The 20,823-nt window shown below is 46.0% G+C and overlaps 1 protein-coding gene across 1 annotated transcript in view; it reads right to left on the bottom strand.

Moving 5' to 3' along the window:
- The window catches only part of LOC120869436 (receptor-type tyrosine-protein phosphatase T), a 400,388-nt gene that overhangs the window by 77,065 nt on the left and 302,500 nt on the right, over nt 1-20,823 (bottom strand). The window contains exon 9 of the mRNA XM_040248753.1: nt 20,549-20,736. Within this exon, the coding sequence (XP_040104687.1) occupies nt 20,549-20,736 (188 nt within the window). The remainder of the gene's footprint in view (nt 1-20,548; nt 20,737-20,823) is intronic.

The raw sequence follows: 20,823 nt of genomic DNA, 5'->3' as shown, positions 1-20,823 counted from the left end.
TTGAGCTTCCAGTTGACTGGAAGACATAGCAAAGGAACAAGAAAACATATACAATTTTAAATAGTAGAACTGCTATGAAGAAAATAAAGCAGGGCAGAGGTTCAGTGACGGGGGAATGAGAATTATTTCAGATTGCACAGTCTGGAATGGCTTCTCTGAGAAGGTGACATTTAAACTACTTCCTTCCTGATATGAAGAAGGCAGCCATGATAAGAGAAGTGGGGAGTGGTCCAGGCAGAGAGAATAGCGGATTCAAAGGTGGTAACCGCAGTCAAGGATGAGGTGGAGAAAGCAGTGACGAAAGCGATCTGGAGAGGCGGGAAGATTTCAGGCTCTATGAGGCATTGTGGTTGCTGGTAACATGCTGAGTGTTATTCTGGGTGTGATGAGAAACCGTTGGAGGGTTTTGAGCAGGGCAGTTAGCTGATCTGCTATCTGTTTTGTAAAGCACATTCTGGCTCGTGTATGGAACGCAGACTCTAGGAGGCCCAGGGAGGAACCAGGGAGATCGGTTAGGAAGGTTTTGCAATAGTGCAGGCAAGAGATGATGGTGCCCTGGACCAAGGTGATGAGCAGTGGCTGCAGTAAGAGGGATTAATTTTAGGACGTTCAGTTGGATATTGCAGGTTTTGGTTTCCCCCCAGAGGCACACTCAGAAACAAGGATTCTAGTATGAGATTTACTTGGGAGGTAAGCCTAAGGAACACAGTGGGGCAGCTGAGGGAAGAGTCAGACAATCGAGGGAAGAAAGTCAATAGAGGGTAGATCCACGAACAAGTAACCACTGCAACTGGGCTTAATCTCCTGGGCCCATCTCATGCCTCCGAGTTGTCCTCCCAGAGGGAGGAGGAGGTTGGGGTGTTCACCCACCAGTTCGCATAAGTCGCTGTTGAGGTCAGCTCTTAGGAAATCCCTTGGCACTTCTGTCATGCTCAGTAGGCAAGCTGTGCACATGCTTTTTGTCTTGAGGGAGGCCTTAGGCAAAAAGACAAAGGTGGCGGGCACTGGACAGGCATACATGGGACCAGTGAGTGCAAGGGAGGCAGGCAGGGCACCAACACGTCGACTTCAGACACGGGATATGATGGAGAGACAGGTGAAGGCTGACTTACAGGCTGTGGGTTGGCAGAACTGAGTGGAGAGTCACATCTTTTACTGAAATGGAGAAGAAACAGATGGGGGAGAAATGGGTTTGGGGAAGCAGGAATTAAGTGTTGTGTTCTGGGTATATAAAGTACTTAGAACCATGCCTAGCACTCGCCTCTGAACATGTTCAAAATAATAAGAACAGTGGCAGCAGCAGCCACGTTTGAGATGATTAGTCAACATCCAAGCTGAGATGCTGACTAGGAAGGTGGATACAGAAGGTCAGAGTGAGAAGGAAGGAAGAGATGAGACTCATACTTTAAAAGAAAATAGGGACATCCCTGGTGGCCCCGTGGTTAAGAATCTCCCGGCCAATGTAAGGGACATGGGTTTCATCCCTGGTCTGGGAAGATTCCACATGCCACAGGGCAACTAAGCCTGTATACCAACTACTGAGCCTGCGCTCTAGAGTGTGTGCCCTGTACCAAGAGATGCCACGGCAATGAGGAGCTCGAGCACCACAACTAGAAAGTAGCCCCTGCTTGCCGCAACTAGAGAAAACCCTCGTGCAGCAATGAAGACCCAGTGCAAGCAAAACTAAATACATTAATTAATTAGCTAAAAAGAGGAAGAGAGAGAGAAAACAGACAAGCAAAGAACCGTGTGAAGTGATTTAACAGTTACCAGCCAAGTATCATGGAAACACTGAGGAGGGAGCAGTCACTTATTTCACAGACAAGAAAGAGGGGCGTTTCAGGGAGCGGGGGCGGCTTCAGAAGCGTGAATGTCAAATCACCTCTTGACTACTGCCCTTCTCCTGCCTCTGGAAGGACAAGCTAGCTGTCCCGCTCAGTTGGCCCCTGCACTGCTTCTGAGACTGGACTTCTCACCTCTCAGGCCACACAGCTCCCTGTCAGCAGGGCAGGGGAGAGGAGCTCCCAGCCGTCTGAATAGCCCAGCATTGACTGTGCCCACCTATTTCTTACCGGGTCTACATTCTGAGCAAGGAGGAGTCTGTGACCCGATTGGTCAGAAACTAAGCCATTCAGCAGGTAATGTTTTACAAGCAGGCAGGACCACTATCTCTTCCAAGCCCAGACCATTCAGGATGCCCCCTTTTCTGCTTCCAGTCTCCTATGTCTATTTCAAGCCAGCCTAGGTGAGTCTTTTCGTGGAGAAGGAGTTGGCAAGCTTTTTCTATAGTGGGTCAGATAATAGGCGGTATGGGACTGGTAAGTCAGGGAGTCTCTGTTCCAAGGACTCAAACTCAACTCCGGTGTTGTGGAGTGAAAGTGAGCGCAGTCATAGACACAATGCAAACACACGGGTGTGGCTGTGTTCCACTAAAAGCTGATTTACAAACACAAGTGCTGGGCTGGATTCAGCCTGTGGCTGTAGTTTACTGAGCTTTATTCTAGAAGCATGATCATGTTCCTCAGCTAGGCGGTGGTTGGGTAGATAGAATGGGTGTCCTTTCTGTAAGCCATTCCAGAGTGAATGGAGATGGGGTGAGAGGTGCTTGCCTGGGCTAAGCCATGTTCTCCAACTTAGTTTTGCCCAGGGTTTTAGACTGGGATAACAGGGCACCTTCCCAGCTATTACTTGATCAGAATGTATTTCTCTGGGTGTCAGAAACCCTTCGACTTGTACCCTCGAGAAGCAAACACGAGGCACGAGGCTCTACGCTAAATCTGTGTATGAAAAAAGCGTTAGGGAGATAAGAGAGTGCTCATTCTGCAAGTGGAGGACTTGCGTCTCCTTTCTCTCCTCTTCATCCTCTGCTTACTCCTCATTGTAATTGACCATCACCCTGCATCCCTGTCATCACCAGCACAGGCCATCTGTAGAACGCAAATGGTTCCTGCTTTTGCATGGAACTCTCAGAAGCCAGATTCCAGCGCTTGGCCTTATCCTCTCATCCCAGCTCTTTCAGGCAACTTGCCAGGCCTCTATATTCCTGGGTCTTTGTAGGGGTGGTATGAGTTGGTCTCAGTCATAGCAATGGACTTTCTGATGTTTATCTAATTAATTACATCCACCCAAAGTGGTGTGAAACCAAGAAGAGCACCCGGTGAATGTTTTCATACTCTTTTTTTTTTTTTAAATAAAAATCTGCTGGCCACCTATTATGTGCCAGGGCTCAGGTTACAGTTAGCTTAAGGTTTCATCATGGCTGAACATTAGAATTGTCTGTGGAATCTTTAAAGCTCCCAAAGCTGTAGCCCTACCCTAGACCACTAAATCAGCGTCTAAGGGACACAGACGTCAGTAGTATTTAAAACTCCCCAAGTGATTCTAATGTGCGGCCATGATCCTTGCAAACAGTGAATTTACCTGGAGAAACACTTCCCCACAAGCCTCCTCTGGCCTTGGTGTTGCCTCTTCCAGTCCACTCTCCTGTATAATCAGATAAATCTTCCTAAACTGTGGATAGGACCCAGTTACTCCCCCGTCACTGACTTCAGGATAAATTCCAAACTCTTCAATACAAGGTCCTTAATGATTTCACCCCGTCTGCCCCTCCAATCTCACTGCTTACCCTTAAATCAATATATCAATGATTAGCAACTAAACACAATGCCACAGACAATTCCAGGTGTTACAAACTTCGAGACTGACTAGAGACATGCTGTTCCCTCTGCTTGAAATTTTCTCCCACCCGAGTCTTCCTGGGAAAACTCTTAAATATCCTTCCAAACCTGGTTCAAGCACCTTCTCTTTTGTGAAACCTTCCTCGCTTACCTTCCCACCATGCCACTGCGTCCCAGCTAGTCAGTTACTTCTGTTATTATACGGACTGTTTACATCTGATGATTTGAATATCTTATCTAGGTAACTTACTCTAGGTAAGTGGTAGCATCTTATTCACGATGGTATCTTCATAAACCAATGCTGACTTTGTATTTCATATGTGCTTGAATCAACCCCTTTGAATAAATGAATGGATGGATAGATGAAAAAAAAAATAGTGGGTGAGGTGGATGCTGTGCAGACAGAGGGCAAAGATCCTGGAATCTGAGAACTGGAGGTGACTTTTAAAATAAGTTGTCTGTGCTCCTTCCTACAATGGGCTTCCAGGCAGCTGATAAAATGATCCCTAACATCTGCTATTTGGATGCCCTCAGTGATGGAGAGCTCACTACACACAAAAGCTTTTTGCTTCACTTTTGGACAGACCCACTGGGGCTTTTCATTTACCCTGTTTCCATGCCTTTGCCCTGGTCCATGAGGCCCTCGCATGCTCCCTCTGCACTGCAACACTGCAGAGGTTAATGAATGTCCCTGTCCACCCCTTGGGTGGACACAGGCATGTCCACCTGGGGCCCGGGATGGCATAGTTTAGCAGTCCTTATCCAGGCCGTGCTCTTCAGGATAAACTCAGTGTGGTGATCTCCTCTGAAAAACCCTAAATGGTCCTGATGAGTTGTGCTGAGTGGCACTTCTCCGTAGAGACCACACAGACTGCTAGCACAGCTCTGGGAGCCTCTGTGTTCCCCTGGTCAGGGATGGAGAATGGGTGAGCCCGGGGGGCTGGGATGATGTTGACAAAGGCAGAGAGGAAACACCACGGAGCTGTCCAGTAGGGAGTGGTTATGACTCCTTAAATTGCAGACTTTGATCACACATCCATTTCCATTTTTAGGGAGCTACAATCTAATAGGGGATAATCTTAGGAAGGGAAAAAACATGAGGGGGTAAAAGTATGAAAGGGAGACTCCTCTCCATCTTCAAAGTGAGCCAGCTGAGGGGCATTATTTTTGCATTAGTGGCTAGTTACAGTAGATTGACCAGGGAATGGTGGCAGTCATTAGGAGCTAATCACATTCTTTTGAAACCAAAATTGCCATCTCATCATATTCGTCCATTATCAACCTCCACTTTCCTTTTCTCACTCACTTCTCCTGAGAGTGTTGAGCTCTATTTTTACACTTTTCCCTGAGCATGGAAATGCTTCCAACTCCTCTAGTGTTGCTTTTCTCAGGCAGTCAGGTTTTTTTCGGTCCTACAAGGTACATTTGGGGGTGCCTGCCTCTCTGGAGGTCTGAGCTGTAGCAACCATTGAATGCTCGAACAGCAGACTCATATCAGCACGGTGAAGTCTGGAAACAGGAAACGACTGACCCAAGAATACATATCAGGTGAGCTCATCTTTCCTTTACCCCTTCTTCTTTCCTTTCTTTCTGAGTGCCAGGACTATGCTAGGTCCTAGAAATAATACAAATGGACATGAGAGACGAGATCTCATGGGCTTTCTGTCCTAGTTGCATGAAGGTGCAAACAAGAAACACGGTAAACCTTACTTATGACAAGTGCCACGAAGGCAGCAAACAAAGTCCTGGGATAGACAGCAACTCAGGGTAAGGGACCAGTTAGGCTGGCTGAATTGGGCAGCACTCTGAAAAAGTGACATTTGAGAAGGAAAAGCGCAGCCCCTGACTTCGGGGAGCTGGCCGGGCACTCCCAGCTGGACCTTGGTGCTTTCCTGCTGAACATAACTTCCCTGAATGCCAACATCACACAAGGCAACTCTGAGACCCAGACGGAGCACGGCAAAAACATGACCACTCTGTAGTTACGCTTAGTTGCTCAGTTGTGTCTGACTCTTTCTGACCTCATGGATTGTAGGCCAACAGGCTCCTCTCTCCATGGAATTCTCCAGGCACAAATACTGGAGTGGGTAGCCGTTCCCTTCTCCAGGGGATCTTCCTGACTCGGGGATTGAACCAAGGTCTTCAGTACTACAGGTGGATTCTTTACCATCTGAGCTACCATGGAAGCCTATTCTAACATAAACAAAGACAGGAATATTGTCCAAGCCAAAACCCACCCCTATCCTGGCTCTTATGAGTGACTGCTGCTCCTGGTGCCGATTTCAGCTTTAGCCTCGAGCTTGTGCCCCTTCTAATAAGATTGACTAAGGTACCCAATCCTACCACTTCCTGATGGTGCCCAATAGAACAAAGCCCCACATCGCCTAACACAGCCCACGTCCTAAAAGTCCTTTCTGACATCCTCTTCCTGAGATGTCCCACAGTTCCTAAGTCTAGATTGTTCAACTCCAGTAGGTCTCACAGTTGAGCTGAAAAATAGATGATAAGCAGAAGCCAGCCATGACAAGAGCTGGGGGAAGAATGTTCCAGAATGACAGTGGGTACAGTGGCCCTGAGATGGAATGAGGCTGGTGTGTTTTGGAACTTGAAGGGAGGCTCTCCAGAGTTGAGAGAATGTAAGTGACATGTCATGCGGATGGTGTGTTGCTCACTTGAGGTCTTGTGGACCACAGCCAAAGATACGAGATATTCTAAGTCAACGGGTATGCTTTGGACATTTTTTTTTTTTTAAATAGGGAGGCTAACCAGTACCAGCATCGTGACAAGTGGCTAAGAGCACTTGCCTCTTGAACCCTCTCTTTATCCTTGACAGGCTTCATAGACTGCAGGATAAGATTATCACCTTTTACCTGTCCCAGATCAACTCTTCTTTTGGTTGCATTCCACCCACCCACCCACCATCCCTCCCAGTCATGAAGCTGAGGTCCTCTGGAGCCAGGGGGAGCTCAGATCCCCTGACCACGTCTCAGGCTTCTACTGCCCGACTCTGCTGAATCACAGCACTCTGCAAGCTACCATGGTCTCCCCCATTCACACTTCAATTTCCCGTTAGAACTGAGAATTGGCCCTCATGCTTGCCTGGCTGATTCCTCTTCCTTCCTATTGGTTTGGTCCTATTGAAATATGAAAGTCTCTTCTGAAACTTGCCACCCTTCTTTGGACACTCTGCTCAAGCCTCCTTGAGTTAGGCCCCCAACAGTGAGACATCAGGACACAGGGCTTCCAAGAGCAGCTCACCTCCGATCCACAGCTGAGAGCGCCCTGTTCGATTTCTCTCACCTGTTCATCCACTGACCTTAGATTCTGTTACAGCTACGATGCCCTCCTTACCCCCTTCAGCCTGGCTGTATCCCTGGAGATAACTGGATATGATATGCGCCGGGATGCAGCAAAACTAGGCCCAGGTACTGCTGACCAGGCGGTTCCTGGCTGACACTCCAGGGCACAGCTGAGGGCTTGCTTCCTCCAAGATGAGCCCACCCTGCCAGGATTTCCCTGGGCAGGAGCTCCCATGACTCTCCCCGTGATTCCACTCTCCTGGTGCAGGGAAGACCCTGGACAGTCTTCAACAAGGAGGAGCCATCTTACCTGGGTCTTTCATTCACGTATAGTGTAAAAAAAAAAAAAAAAGTCTCTTGCTATGCATATGAGACAGGGAAAGGCAGAGCTTTGCAAAAGGCAGACAGACTAGAGTGTTTGGGTATTTTTACTGCCAATCATTTCACCACTCCAAGTCTCAAAGGACTTTTCTGAGAATTAAGTCAATGATGAAACCTTCAGGTGAGGGGCTGAGGGGAAGACTTGACCACACTGGGCAGCACGGGAATCGTTCACTGATGGACTCTTCTGTGTCCTGACTGTTTGGGTGTTTACATGACTCCATGCATTTGTTTAAACTCACAGAACTGTACACACTGCATCCCCCCAATAAATATTGTAGCATTAATAAGTTAAAAAAAATACACCCCTGGAGTTTTACAATGATTAGTGATGACCAGGGATCGTGCTCACAGGCCGCTGGCACAAGACAGGTGTCCAGACTCTTCTGCCCCAAGGATAAGCGATCTAGCCTCCTGGGCTCACTCCCAGAATTCATTCTCCTGCTTCCTACTGAGCAGAAACATACAGTTTACTGTCACCAGATCAAAGACAGGGGGCTCCCTGAACATCCTTCCTGGTTTGCCTCAGACAAAAGGGGTTCCCAGGATGCAGGACTTTTGTTTAAAACCGTGACTATCCTGAGGTCACGTGCACACTGCTATATTTAAAATGGATAACCAATGAGGATCTATTGTACAGTGCATGGGACTCTGCTCAGCGTTATGTGGCAGCCTGGATGGCAGGGGGATTTGGGAGAGAATGGATACATGTAAATGGATGGCTGAGTCCCTTCACTGTTCACTTGAAACTATCACAAAGGTGGTAATCGGCTATACCCCAACACAAAATAAAAAGTTTGGAAAAAAATAAATAAAAGTAAAAAAAAAAAAAAAAAAAAAAAAAAAAAACAGGGATCACCCTGAACAAACTGGGACAAGTTGGTCACCCTAGCTACAGGCAAGACACATATTCAGGGAGTGAGAAGGAGTTTCATCAGTCACTGGAAGCCTAAGGTCTGGTCTCAACTGTGGTCCAAGAGCTTGATAAATACCCATGTTTACTGAAGACCATGGTTAGCTGATGGATGGCAAGAGACGCCACGGATGGTTGTACAGGTTGCACATAACTCAAAAGCATCACACCTAAGTGAACACCATGCATCTGGTAGGCACGAGAGATTTCTGTACATATTACGAACATTTTCCAGAAGGTGATAAAGTCAAGTATCTTGAGACAGGTGTAGTTTTTGCTATTTCACTCTAGGGTGCTCTTTGAGTTAGCAGTGGCCCTGGCAGAGGCCATGCTTTCAAAAAATGCCTCCTCCTCTGCTGAAAAGAGCACACCTCAGAGATTATAAATGTGGACTGAGAAGGCAGGGGAGGATGACTAATGACGTCTGCTCAGAGTGGCATCAGGAGAGCAAATATTATTGTGTGCCGTGTCACTAAGTAGACGGTAATTTATGAGTTCGGCAGGAGATGCTGAGTTGAAAATCAGATGGCAGCAAGATGCGGGTATTTGTCTGTGACAGAAGCTTGGAACAAGCAGAATAGTTGAACGTGTGTCTGCACAGAGAGCCACAGAGCTCTCTTTAAAGGGCCCCATTAAAAGCGACACAATTTCCTTTATTTATTTTTTTTGTTTATTTCTGTTATGTTTATTTATTTATTTTTTATTTTTTTTTAATTAATTAATTTATTTTTACTTTACAATTCTGTATTGGTTTTGGCATACATTGACATGAATCCACCACGGGTGTACCTGCGTTCCCAAACATGAACCCCCCTCCCACCCCCCTCCCCACAACATCTCTCTGGGTCATCCCCGCGTACCAGCCCCAAGCGTGCCATATCCTGCATCGGACATAGACTGGCAATTCGATTCTTACATGATATTATACATGTTTCAATGCCATTCTCCCAAATCATCTCACAATTTCCTTTAAATGACAAATTTTAGGTCAGTGGTTCTCACACTTTGGTAGGAATCCAGACAGTCTAGAGAATTTGGTAGAATGCAGAGGCCTGCACCCTGTCCTGCATCAATGAACCAGTGTCTCAATGTTCTTTACTAACTCCGGGTGGTTCTGACACATAGCACAGCTTAAGAACCAGTGTCTTAGGGACTTCCCTGGTGGCTCGGTCACAAAGAATCTGCCTGCCAATGCAGGAGACACGGGTTTGATTCCTGGTCTGGGAAGATCCCATACGCCATAGAGAAACTAAGCCTGTGTACCACAACGACTGAGCCTGTGCTCTAGAACCTGGGAACCAAAACAGCTGAAGCCCAGCTGCCCAAGAGCCTGGGCTCTGCAGCAAAAGAAGCCACAGCAATAAGAAGCCTCTGCATGACAGTGAAGCGGAGCCGCTGCTCTCTACACCTACAGCAAAGCCCACGCAGCAAGGGAGACCCAGCAAAGTCACACACAAATAAATAAATAAAATCATGCATATAAATAAAAAAGGACCACTGCTTTGGGCAGGAAGGTAGATGAAAACAGCAAATTCCTGGGGAAGACTGACCCTAAAGACACTCTACACACCTGCAGAGATAGCCCATGGATATAAGGGTCTTTCTGTGTCGGTTTCTTTAAGAAATACTGCCTTTTAACTTTCTAAACGGAACTATTCTTTTTTTTTAAAAAATAATTTTTTTGCGGGGGTGGGGGGCTGCGCTGGTCTCTGTTGCTGCATGCTGGGTACCTCTAGCTGAGGTGAGTGAGGTCTACTCTTTACTTTTGGTGTTCAGTTCAGCTCAGTTCAGTGGCTCAGCTGTGTCTGACTCTTTGTGACCCCAAGGACTGCAGCACACCAGGCCTCCCTGACCATTGCAAACTCCCGGAGTTTACTCAAACTCATGTCTGTTGAGTCAGTGATGCCATCCAGCCAACTCAGGCTTCTTATGTGGCTGAGTATGGGGTCCAGGGTGTGTGAACTCAGCAGGTGCAGCTCGTGGGCTCTAGAGAGTGGGCTCAGCAGTTCAGTGCACAGGCTTAGTTGCCTTGTGGCATGTGGGATCCTCCTGGATCAGGAGTGGAACCTGTGTCCCCTACACTGGCAGGCAGATTCTTAACCACTGGACCACCAGGGAAGTCCTGGATAGAACTATTCTCATCCATAAATTGTTTTCACCAGTACTTTGCAAATCAATTACATTAATATTTGGCATTACTATACTATTTTCCAGATGTTTCGGAGAAGAGAAAAGAGCAAGATGCTGGCTTTACCTCCAAGAGGCCTATAGTTTGCTGGGAAAGCTCATTCTAGGATACCTCTATTCTTCTCATCCCTGAGTCTGTGATCTCTGCATCCCATTCCAGGCTATAGCCTGTTGGCCCTGTCCACACATTTTCTCCATCTTCACATGTGAGCTTCTGGGAGGGTGTCTCTGGGTCAACAGTTCTCCCCTAAACTTGAGGTCAGCTAGAATTAAGGGGTGGATTGGCAAAGGCCATGTTAGTTAATTTTTTTTTTTTTTTTGGTTAATTCTGTTCAGGAAAACTGTGAAAACTTCCTATTTTTCTCCCCAACTAGTTTCACTTTGAGTTTTCTCGTTTCCTAGACAGGAATCTTTGTTTCCCATGTAAGAGGTGACTTGCAATATTTCAATCCCTTTATGTTTCTGAGCCCCCTAAATGTGTGGTTTGCTCTGTCACACATGCTTTTTCTCAACCCAGCCTTCTACTTTTCCTCAACTCAGTGTTCTCAGCTTTTAGAAAATTGCTGATTGTTCTTGAAGTAATAACTGACAAAAAGCAAAACTAAATAACAAAACCTGCTTTCACCCTGGACTGCCCTTTCTCAAAGCATGCTAACTAGAGTTCTTTTATATAATTACCTGGTGTGGTAAGACCATGTGCTTCCTTTAAAGTAGGGTCTTTACTGTTTGTATCTTTCTAACTATGCCCAGTACTCTATTCAGTGTAAGGTACTCAGTAGGTACTCAATAAATGTTTCTGGCCAAATGAAGCATAAGCATACATCATCAGGCTTCAGGAATCCATGATATATAATCAAACATTTCACAGAAGATGAAAAATGGGCCCAGAGATGCAAGAGTCTCACACAAGTCTACCCATCGTGTCAGGGGCAAATTGAGAACCAAGTCTTGATTCTCAGTTGAGATAAGTTTTCTATGGTAGCACCTCAAAATTTCTCCTTTGATTGGGGAGGGTTCCAATGAAATAGAAAATATCTATTTGCTATGTTGTAAACAGAATACCAAGCGGAAAAATAAAAATAAGCTCAAAGGAAAAGTTTCAGTTAATAGTCTCTTGCACATGAGCCCTTTCTTAATAGGGAAAACTTACAAGTCTGAAACCACATGACGTGTCTGGGACACCTCTGAGAAAGGCCCACTTTCTCCTTATTTTAATCCATGGAAGGTGGACTGAAACAAGCAGGTGGAATCAGGTCTTTCTATTTTGGTGATTATGAGTTTCCAGAGCTGGAGAACAAGCATGGTATTCCCTTTCATGATTTGGGCTTCTGCCACTAATTCCCTGTGTCCTTGCCCAAGAATCACTCATTTGCAAATTGAAGAGCTGGACCAGAACCCAGAGGTTACCTACAGTGGGATGTTTTGTGACTCTCTTACCAAGTGAAGGGAGGAAAAAAAAAAAAGTTGTAGAAGCAGAAGGTCGGCTCTGTCTCTGCTTGGGTGGCTCTGAGCAGAGCAGAGGGTACCTGGGGGTGATTTGAAACATCCATCTCCATGGTTACACTCCATCAAAGCTGCCCGCCCAACACCACCCACAGATGACTAACAAAGATGGCAACACTGGCCACTGGCCTCACCCCACACAAGCCACGCACACAGCGTGTCTGCCCGGAGCTGGAAGATGAACAAATGTTTGCTCTTCATTAGGCTGTATCATATGCCTCACAGCTGTTCCTTGTTGCCTTAAATAGTCTTAATGGAGCTGTAATAACCAGATACCTTCTGGTTTCCCTACTGGGCTTGTTCTATTCATTATGACAACAGGCTGCCTGGATTGGACTGGGATTAACACAATTCTCTTCCTTCTCTCCATCACAAAGTCACCTCATCTTCTTTCCCAGAATCCTTCCCAAACTTGACATTCAGCTGACCCTGATGGTGGCTGGGGTTCTAGGACTCACAGACAAACCTAACTCTCCAGCCAACATCTGTTAACATTTGATGGTATGCTTAGGGTTTCTGGTTTGTAACTGGGGGAAGCTGGGGGAATTTGGGCTGGGGGTGATAGGAAGGGGAGGAAGGAAGACTCTGAGATCCAAGAGCATGTGCAGAAGCCCCTTGACTTTAATGTGGCTGCGTTCCAACAGCAGGGTAGATTTGAGGGGTCACCACACGCTTCCATAGGCAACGAACATCACCAGCAGTCAATTCTGCAGGTGAGGGGAGGGGTCCGTGGGCACAAGCAAGGCAAGTGCTGGGGACTCCAGGGGTCTCCTGAGACCAGTGACTCTACCTTGAAAGTACATTAGAGTCATCTGGAGAGCTTAGAAAATAGTGATCCTTGGATCCCACTTTCAGAGATTCTGATGTAATTAGTCTGAAAGATGGCCTGGGTATTGCTGTTCTTAAAACTTCCCTGGATAACTCTAACATGCAGTCACCATTGGAAGCTTCTTCTAAGACTCAGATCTGTATGGGAAGTGCAGTTAATTTGCCTTAGGCCTCCTTGAGTACTTAGGAACACAAGGCCTCCTGGTCAGTCATGGCAGCTAAGGCTTGAGACGTAACTAGCAGGGTGGGAGCCCCAGAGAGTGAAGTCTAGTGGAGATACGGGTAGGATGGAGGAGCCACCTGGCCTGGACAACTGGTTCCTACTGAGACTCCCAGCCCTGCACGGACAGAGCACTCTTTGGATCCCTTTGACCAATGCCTTCACTCTCATTGCATAAATATGAAAAGGGAGGCCCAGAGAGGAGGAGTAACTGGCCCAAGGTCACCCAGATACTTAATGAAAGAGACAGGACTTGAACCTAGGCATTCTGACTCCCAGTTCAGGACCATTCATGCATTATTTCAAGTCACTGAACTTAAGACACAGATGTGTATAGCGGACTTTTGGACTCAGAGGGAGAGGGAGAGGGTGTGATGATTTGGGAGAATGGCATTGAAACATGTATAATATCATGTAAGAATCGAAATGCCAGTCTATGTCTGATGCAGGATATGACACGCTTGGGGCTGACGCGCGGGGATGACCCAGAGAGATGTTGTGGGGAGGGAGGTGGGAGGGGGGTTCATGTTTGGGAACGCATGTACACCTGTGGTGGATTCATGTCAATCTATGCCAAAACCAATACAGAACTGTAAAGTAAAAATTAAAAATAAATAAATAATTAAATTTAAAAAAAAATAAAAATAAAAATAAAAACAAAACAACAAAAAAAAACTATATATTCAAGTTTACATGCTCAAGAGAACAAGGTGATTTTATGGCTCAATATGAAAGAATGAGTGTGGGCTTATCTGGGCTCAGGGCCCAGTCTCCTGGTTCAGGCAACTTCATACTTTCCTTGAATTACTGTTCCTACCTGTCTCTGGTTTCCATGCTCTGGTCTACGACAAAGACTTGCATCTAAAATGTGAATTCAGCTTAAAAAATCCTGATTTTTTTCAGTAGCTCCCCATTATTCCTGGAGTAAAATTCAAACTCCTCAGCCTGACAAGACCCCCTTGCCCCAACCCCATGCCTGCTTAACAATTTCAGTCTCATCTCCTTCTGTGCTCCCTCCTGGTACTTCACCTTTGACTTAGACTTCGTGTCTTCCAGAGAGCCACTGGCCATCCAGCCTCGCAGGCGAGGCTCAATGCATCCCACCTCCACAGGCTCTGATAGCACTTCGTTCAGTTCAGTGGCTCAGTCACGTCCGACTCTTTGTGAGCTTGCTCAAACTCATGTCCATCGAGTTGGTGATGCCATCCAACCATCTCATCCTCTGTCATCCCCTTCTCCTCCTGCCTTCAATCATTCCCCGCATCAGGGTCTTTTCCAGTGAGTCAGTTCTTCACATCAGGTGGCCAAAGTATTGAAGCTGCAGCTTTAGCATCAGTCCTTTCAGTCAACAGTCAGGACTGATTTCCTTTTGGATTGACTGGTTTGATCTCCTTGCAGTCCAAGGGACTCTCAAGAGTCTTCTCCAACACCACAGTTCAAAGCATCAATTCTTTGGTGCTCAGCTTTCTTTATGGTCCAACTCTCACATCCATACATGACCACTGGAAAAACCAGAGCTATGACTAGACAGACCTTCGTCAATTAAGAAATGTCTCTGCTTTTTAATATGCTGTCTAGGATTGTCATAGCTGTTCTTCCAAGGAGCAAGCGTCTTTTAATTTCATGGCTGCAGTCACCATCTGCAGTGATTTTGGAGCCCAAGAAAATAAAGTCTGTCACTGCGTTCATTGTTTCCCATCTATTTTCCTTGAAGTGATGGGACTGGATAGTGTTCTGAGGAAGCCTCTCTTGTGACATTTTGCTAAACAGTGAACTAGTCAGTTTATATGCCCATCTCTAAGAATAAGCTCTATGAGCTCAGTTGGTAAAGAATCTGCCTGCAATGCAGGACACTCCAGTTTGATTGCTGGGTCGAGATCTGCTGGAGAAGGGATAGGCTACCCACTCCAGCATTCTTGGGCTTCCCTTGTGGCTCAGGTGGTAAAGAATCTGCCTGCAGTGTGGGAGACCTGGGTTCGATCCCTGGGTTGGGAAGATCCCCTAGCAAAGGGAAAGGCTATGCACGCCAGTGTTCTGGCCTGGAGAATTCCATGGATTGTATAGTCCATGGGGTCGCAAAGAGTCGGAAATGACTGAACGACTTTCACTTTCCCCATAAGGCAAAGACTCTATCTTGTCTCCTCAGTTCCCAGAGACCAGTACAATGCCTGGTCCAGGAAAAGTGCTTTAACATCTTACAGTTGAAATTCTGTGAGACCGAGTCCTTGGTCCTCATCTCTGTCTATACTCACTGACTTTGAACAGCCACGTATCATCTCTATGTCAATGATTCCCCATATTTTCTCCGAAGTCCAGGCTTCTTTCCCAAATTCCAGTCTCATACATCCAGCTACCTACTTTTCCGCTCCACTAGGATATCTGTTGGACAGCTTAGTTCAAAAAGGAACTCCTCATTCCTTCCTCATCCTCGCTGTTCCACCCGCAGGTTCCCATTTCCACTGTGGCAATTCCATCCTTCCAGTGTCTCAGATAACAGCCCTGGAGTTCCCCTTGATTCCTCTGTTTCTCTCAGTTGCCATGTATAACGTGTTAGAAAATTCTGTTGGCTCTTAAAATACATTCATAGTCCAACCACTTCTCCCACCCCTGCTGCCACATTCCAGGTGAGTCACTACCATCTCTCCACTGAGCTACTGCAGTGGCCTCTCAACTGGCTTCCCTACTTTTACACTTTCCTTCCTTTGTTTCCATTCTCCACATAGTAGCTAGAAGCAGTCTTTCAAAATGTCAGGAAATTATCACTTGTTTTCTCAAGCTCTGCAGTGGCTTTCTATCCCATTCAGAGTAAAAGCCTAAAGTCCTTCTAATGGCTTATAAGGCACTATATGGTCAGGCCCCCTTTATTTTTCCAACTATACCTTCTATTACTTTTCCTCCATGCTCACTCTACTCAATCCATGACCTCCGCGTGCATGCCAGATATATTACTCCCTTGATCCGGACTCCTTTCCTCTGGGTATTTTTCACAAAGTCTCTACCCACATCTCATAATTAAAGATGGCCCTTTCAGTCTGTTTAGTATTGGAACCTCCTTTACTTCATGTTCCTGGAATACACCCTCTCCCTTCCTTATACTCTTTCACTTCCCATGGTACTTACTTGTGGAAGATTGTATAAGCCACAGATTATATTTTCCAATTGCTCCTGTTTTGCATTACCTTTTAGAATCTTGCAGCTGCCCCTCCCTTCAATAAGAGATGGAGTCTAGGGACTTCCCTGGTGGCTAAGTGTCCAAGTGGCTAAGATTCTGCACTCCCAATGCAGGCAGTCTGGGCTTGATCCCTGGTCAGGGAATCAAGATCCCATGTGCTACAAACTAAGAGCTCATATGCGGCAACTAAAAGACCCCACATGCCACAAAGAAAACTGAAGACCCCATGTGCTGCAACAAAGACCTGGTGCAGCCAAATAAACAGTAATAAAATACATTATTTTTTAAAAAAGGGATGGAGTCTAATTCCTCTTCTGTACAGTGTATGCAGTTATTGCTTGCTTATAACCAATAGAAGGTGGTAAGAATGTTCTGTGTGGTGTCCAGGTGCAGGTCACAAGGGGTAATGCACCTGCCACTTTGTTAGCTAGCAGGCTCACCAATGGAGCCCTGCACCACTACGGAAGAAGTTCAAGGATCTTGAGGCAAGCATGCTGTGAAGAAGCCAGGCTACCTGAAGAGGCTGAGTGTAGGTGTTCCAGCTGGCTATCCCAGCTGAGATCCCAGATGACAGCCTACATCAGTGGGTAGCCATGTGAGTGAAGACACTTCCAGATTACTTCAGCCCTAAGCCATGGAGCCTTCCAAGTCAAGGCTTCAGACATCACGGTGTAGAGACAGACTATCCCTGCTGTATCCTGTCCAAATTCCTGATCCACTGAATCAACATGCATGATAAACTGGTTGTTTTTACGTCACTAAGATTTGCAGTCGTTTGTAACCCAGTATGTTTTTATTGTCTACCATACTATATTAATTCCCTGATGGCTCAGACGGTAAAGCATCTGCCTACAATGCGGGAGACCTAGGTTCGATCCCTGGGTTGGGAAGATCTCCTGGAGAAGGAAACGGCAACCCACTCCAGTACTTTTGCCTGGAAAATTCCATGGATGGAGGAGCCTGGTAGGCTACAGTTCATGGGGTCGCAAAGAGTCCGACATGACTGAGCGACTTCAATGTCAATGTCAATACTAGAATATTTACTAACACATTACAATAAGTAAGTTATTGTAAAATAACAACTTTTTAAAGTCTATTGTTTATTTTGAGGTTCCTCTGCTAGAACACAAGTTTCACAAGGACAAGGATCTTCATCCATTTTTGTTCTCTGGGGTATCCCAAATATCTAGAACAGTCCTTAGGAATAGTAAATTCTCAGTAAATATTTAATGAACAAATTTGTAAGTGACTGAAAAACTTAATTGAATTTTATAAGACACAGCTTGCTACAGCTGAGAGGTCTCTTATATGTCAACTTGTCAAATCCACTCATTTGTATGAAAAAACTGAGCAGAGTAGGGGAGTGACAAGCAACAAGCAGAGCATACAGTGTGTGGCTTTGAGAGTAGGCCTGGAGACCCGGGAATCTTCTGTCTACAGTAGGAAATGGTCTTTAGGTAGATTTGTGATTCTTTGCTCAGTCTGCAGCTTCCAGACATCACAGGAGCCTCGATGATCAAAACAACATCCAGCTACAGTCTCTGTTACTGGAAAGAGACTGTGGAAAGACTCCTGTTAAGTAATGCTTTCCAATTAACCTCCAGTTAATCAGGAAATACTATTAACTAGAAGCTAAGCATTCAAGCTAACTGATTAATATAATTTGAAATGATTGAGGGCAAGTCTAGTCTACTTAATGCTATTTCTGGTTGAAGTCCAAATGATGGAACAACATGTATTGTTTTCTCTTTCACTATAAAAGCAGTTAATTTCCATGCTAGAAAGTTTGGAAAATATAAAAAAGCACACACACAAAACACACAAAGAAAAAAAAAAATCAACCCAAATCCCACCACACAGGGATGGATGCTTTTAAAAGCAACATCATTCTGGGTGTCAATGCGCCAAGATTGTCAAATATATTTGTATTTCTGTTTTCAAATTTTAGATTGCAAGTTCTTAGAACAGTGTTTCTCAGGCTTTGACTACTTGGCCCCCTTTCTGATAAGTCACACAGATTGATCCCTTAATGCTATTTGAAAATTTAAAACAAATTAAAAATTATGACTGATGACTTATTCAACCTTCATGATGTTGACTATGACTTTATAAACAACACACCCTCTCCTGACATTCGCTCAGCAGACAGATCTACACAAGTGAGTGTAAGTGCATATGTGTGTCCCCCTCCCCCATCACACACACTTTCAGGGCTTGGGACTGAGGCAGGAGATAGATGGGCCCCAGGCTGAGCAGCTCCAAACAGTCTCCCCGTGACGCTTCAGAACAAGAGATAACAACAGAGCCCTGCTTGAATAAAAGATAAGCTGATCACATTTTTTCTTGTTCTTGTGGTCAAGGAGACAGCCCAGACCACATGTGAGCAGAAAAGAACGTCAGGGATCAAAAGCGAAGGAGGGGGGTGCCAGCCCATAATGTCCCGCCAACCTCCCAGAAACCTTCACACTAGAAAATTCATCTTGGCTGAAAGATGTGCATGCACATTGGAGAGGGCCCTGAGTCAGACCAAATACGGGCATGAGCAAGATGACTGGCTGAGGGGACCTGCAAAACTGCCCCCATATAAGAGAGCTAAGCCACTCCTATTGGGCGAAAATCACTCTGAGTCCACCTGTGGATTCTTCCACATGTATGTTACTTCTGATAAACGCTTTACCTGCTTCACAATCTTTGTCTCTTTGCTGAACTCTTTTCTCAAAGCAGATAAGGACCGAGGTCCTGCTTCCAGCTGCTGTACCCCACAGCCCCTTGAGACCAAGAACATTCAAGCAACCTCCTAGGAAATAAGGCCCAGGGAGGCGAGGCGATGGGACTATCTCCTGCGATTCTTATCCCAATATCCTCCCCAAATTTATAGATTGAATATGTGAAAAATGCTATTTTACTTAGACCATATTTGAAATTAACTGCTAGTTCTCCTGAGCTGGTAATTACTTACATTCATTGACATAAACGTTTTTGTTCTCATAAATGTGTCAAACGTTCCCCTTGCTACCATGTTTTACACTCTCATAAAGTTTTAGGACCAGACAGGCTCTTAGTAATCACCGTATCCAAACTCTTCATTCCACTAATAAAGACTTTTAAAAGTCAGACTGCAAAGCGAGAGGGCACACAGCTTGTTGCATTGGGGTCTGGACCCCTCCCCCATAGTTTGGCACTATTTCATGACCTCACACAGCTTCTCAAACACTGCTGTGTAAGCTCTTTCTCAGAATACAGTCTGAGAGTTAAACTTAGTCCTCAGTACCAAGAATTCCAAATGTGTAGCATCTGAGTCAACGCATTTTCACTGCACACGCTGAAACTGAACCTAGCATATTTGGGCCACATGATTCATGTGAAAGAGAAAAAAAACACACCACCACCACAAGAAAACCTAGTGCAAATAACCCAGAGCTTGGCACACAGTAAATGCTCAAAAGATATTTTGGGAAAGAAGGAGGAGAGGGAGAGAGAGGAAAAGAGAAGAGAGAGATGCTCTTTCCAAAGCTGCTTGCAGCTGCATTCTGGCTGGCACAGGAAGGGTGCAAAATTCCTCCAGGGGAGTGAGATGCTGTTTGGGGCAAGAAAACATCTTAATGAATTTCTCCTTTTTTCATTCTATTTTTTGTTTGCAAAAGGTGAGGCCTAATGGGCAAGGAGTGAAACAAAAGGAGTGAGATAAAGAAAGCTAAATTGTTCCGCATAAAAAAGGAAAGGGAGTTTGGGAGTCCTCTTTTGGCTGCTAGAAAAAAAGGAGGAGGAAAAAAAGGAAATTTTGAGGACATTAGAAGAACTTTGGGGAAGGAAGTGGATAGAGACCTGTCAGATGACCAGCACCTCAGAAGGACTTGTATTCAGGTGCTTTCTGTACTGCAATCCTGTGATTTCACAAACCTCAGTAACAACTGCTACTCACAAGTCCCTGGCAATAGAGACAGGCTGGGGAGCAAGGCAAGGGATGTCCAAGGCAAGGATGCAGAGGAGGTACAGAGAAAGGGGGGACGGCGGTCACCAGATGAGATTGACTGGGGGGTGTTGAAAACACAACTGAAGCATGACTATGAGGCAAGAGGCGACCAGGAGCAAGCAGACCGCCGAGAAATTACTGCAATGCAGGGGACACCTGCTGGTTTTTCTTCAACGTGTAGGATGGGGGCTCAAGTCATTCTCTCTTCCTATTGAAGGAAGATGTGACTCCAAACTGACGCAGCGGATCTGGGTGGGGACGGAGACAGTGTATTTCTGACATGCTGCCGGGGGCTGCCGATGCTGCCGGACCAGGGACCATACTTTGAGTAGCAAGACTAGCATCCAGGAGGCTTCTGTGCCCACCAGGGAGTTTCCTGCAGGGTGGTCTCTTACCTCATACTCCTCCTTGAACCCGTAGCCCTGGCCCCTCTTCATCTGGGTGATGTGCTGGAGCAGGTCAGCCACCCGGATGGCGGGCTGGAACTGGTCTCGGGGATAGCTCATCTCCACGGGGTCGCAGGCTCGGTAGGGGTGAGTCTGGATCGTGAGGGTGGGCTGCGCCAGCTCCCCGCGGCTGCCATCTGCTTCAAAGAGAAGGAGGCAGAACAGGCCATCACCTATAGGAGCTTTGCCCTCTGTCCTCTGTCCCTCCCCCAGCTTGAGATGGG

This window comes from Oryx dammah, unplaced genomic scaffold (genome assembly GCF_014754425.2).
Source record: "Oryx dammah isolate SB20612 unplaced genomic scaffold, SCBI_Odam_1.1 HiC_scaffold_10, whole genome shotgun sequence".
Taxonomy (NCBI): domain Eukaryota; kingdom Metazoa; phylum Chordata; class Mammalia; order Artiodactyla; family Bovidae; genus Oryx; species Oryx dammah.
This window is presented reverse-complemented; position numbering and strand designations above follow the sequence as displayed.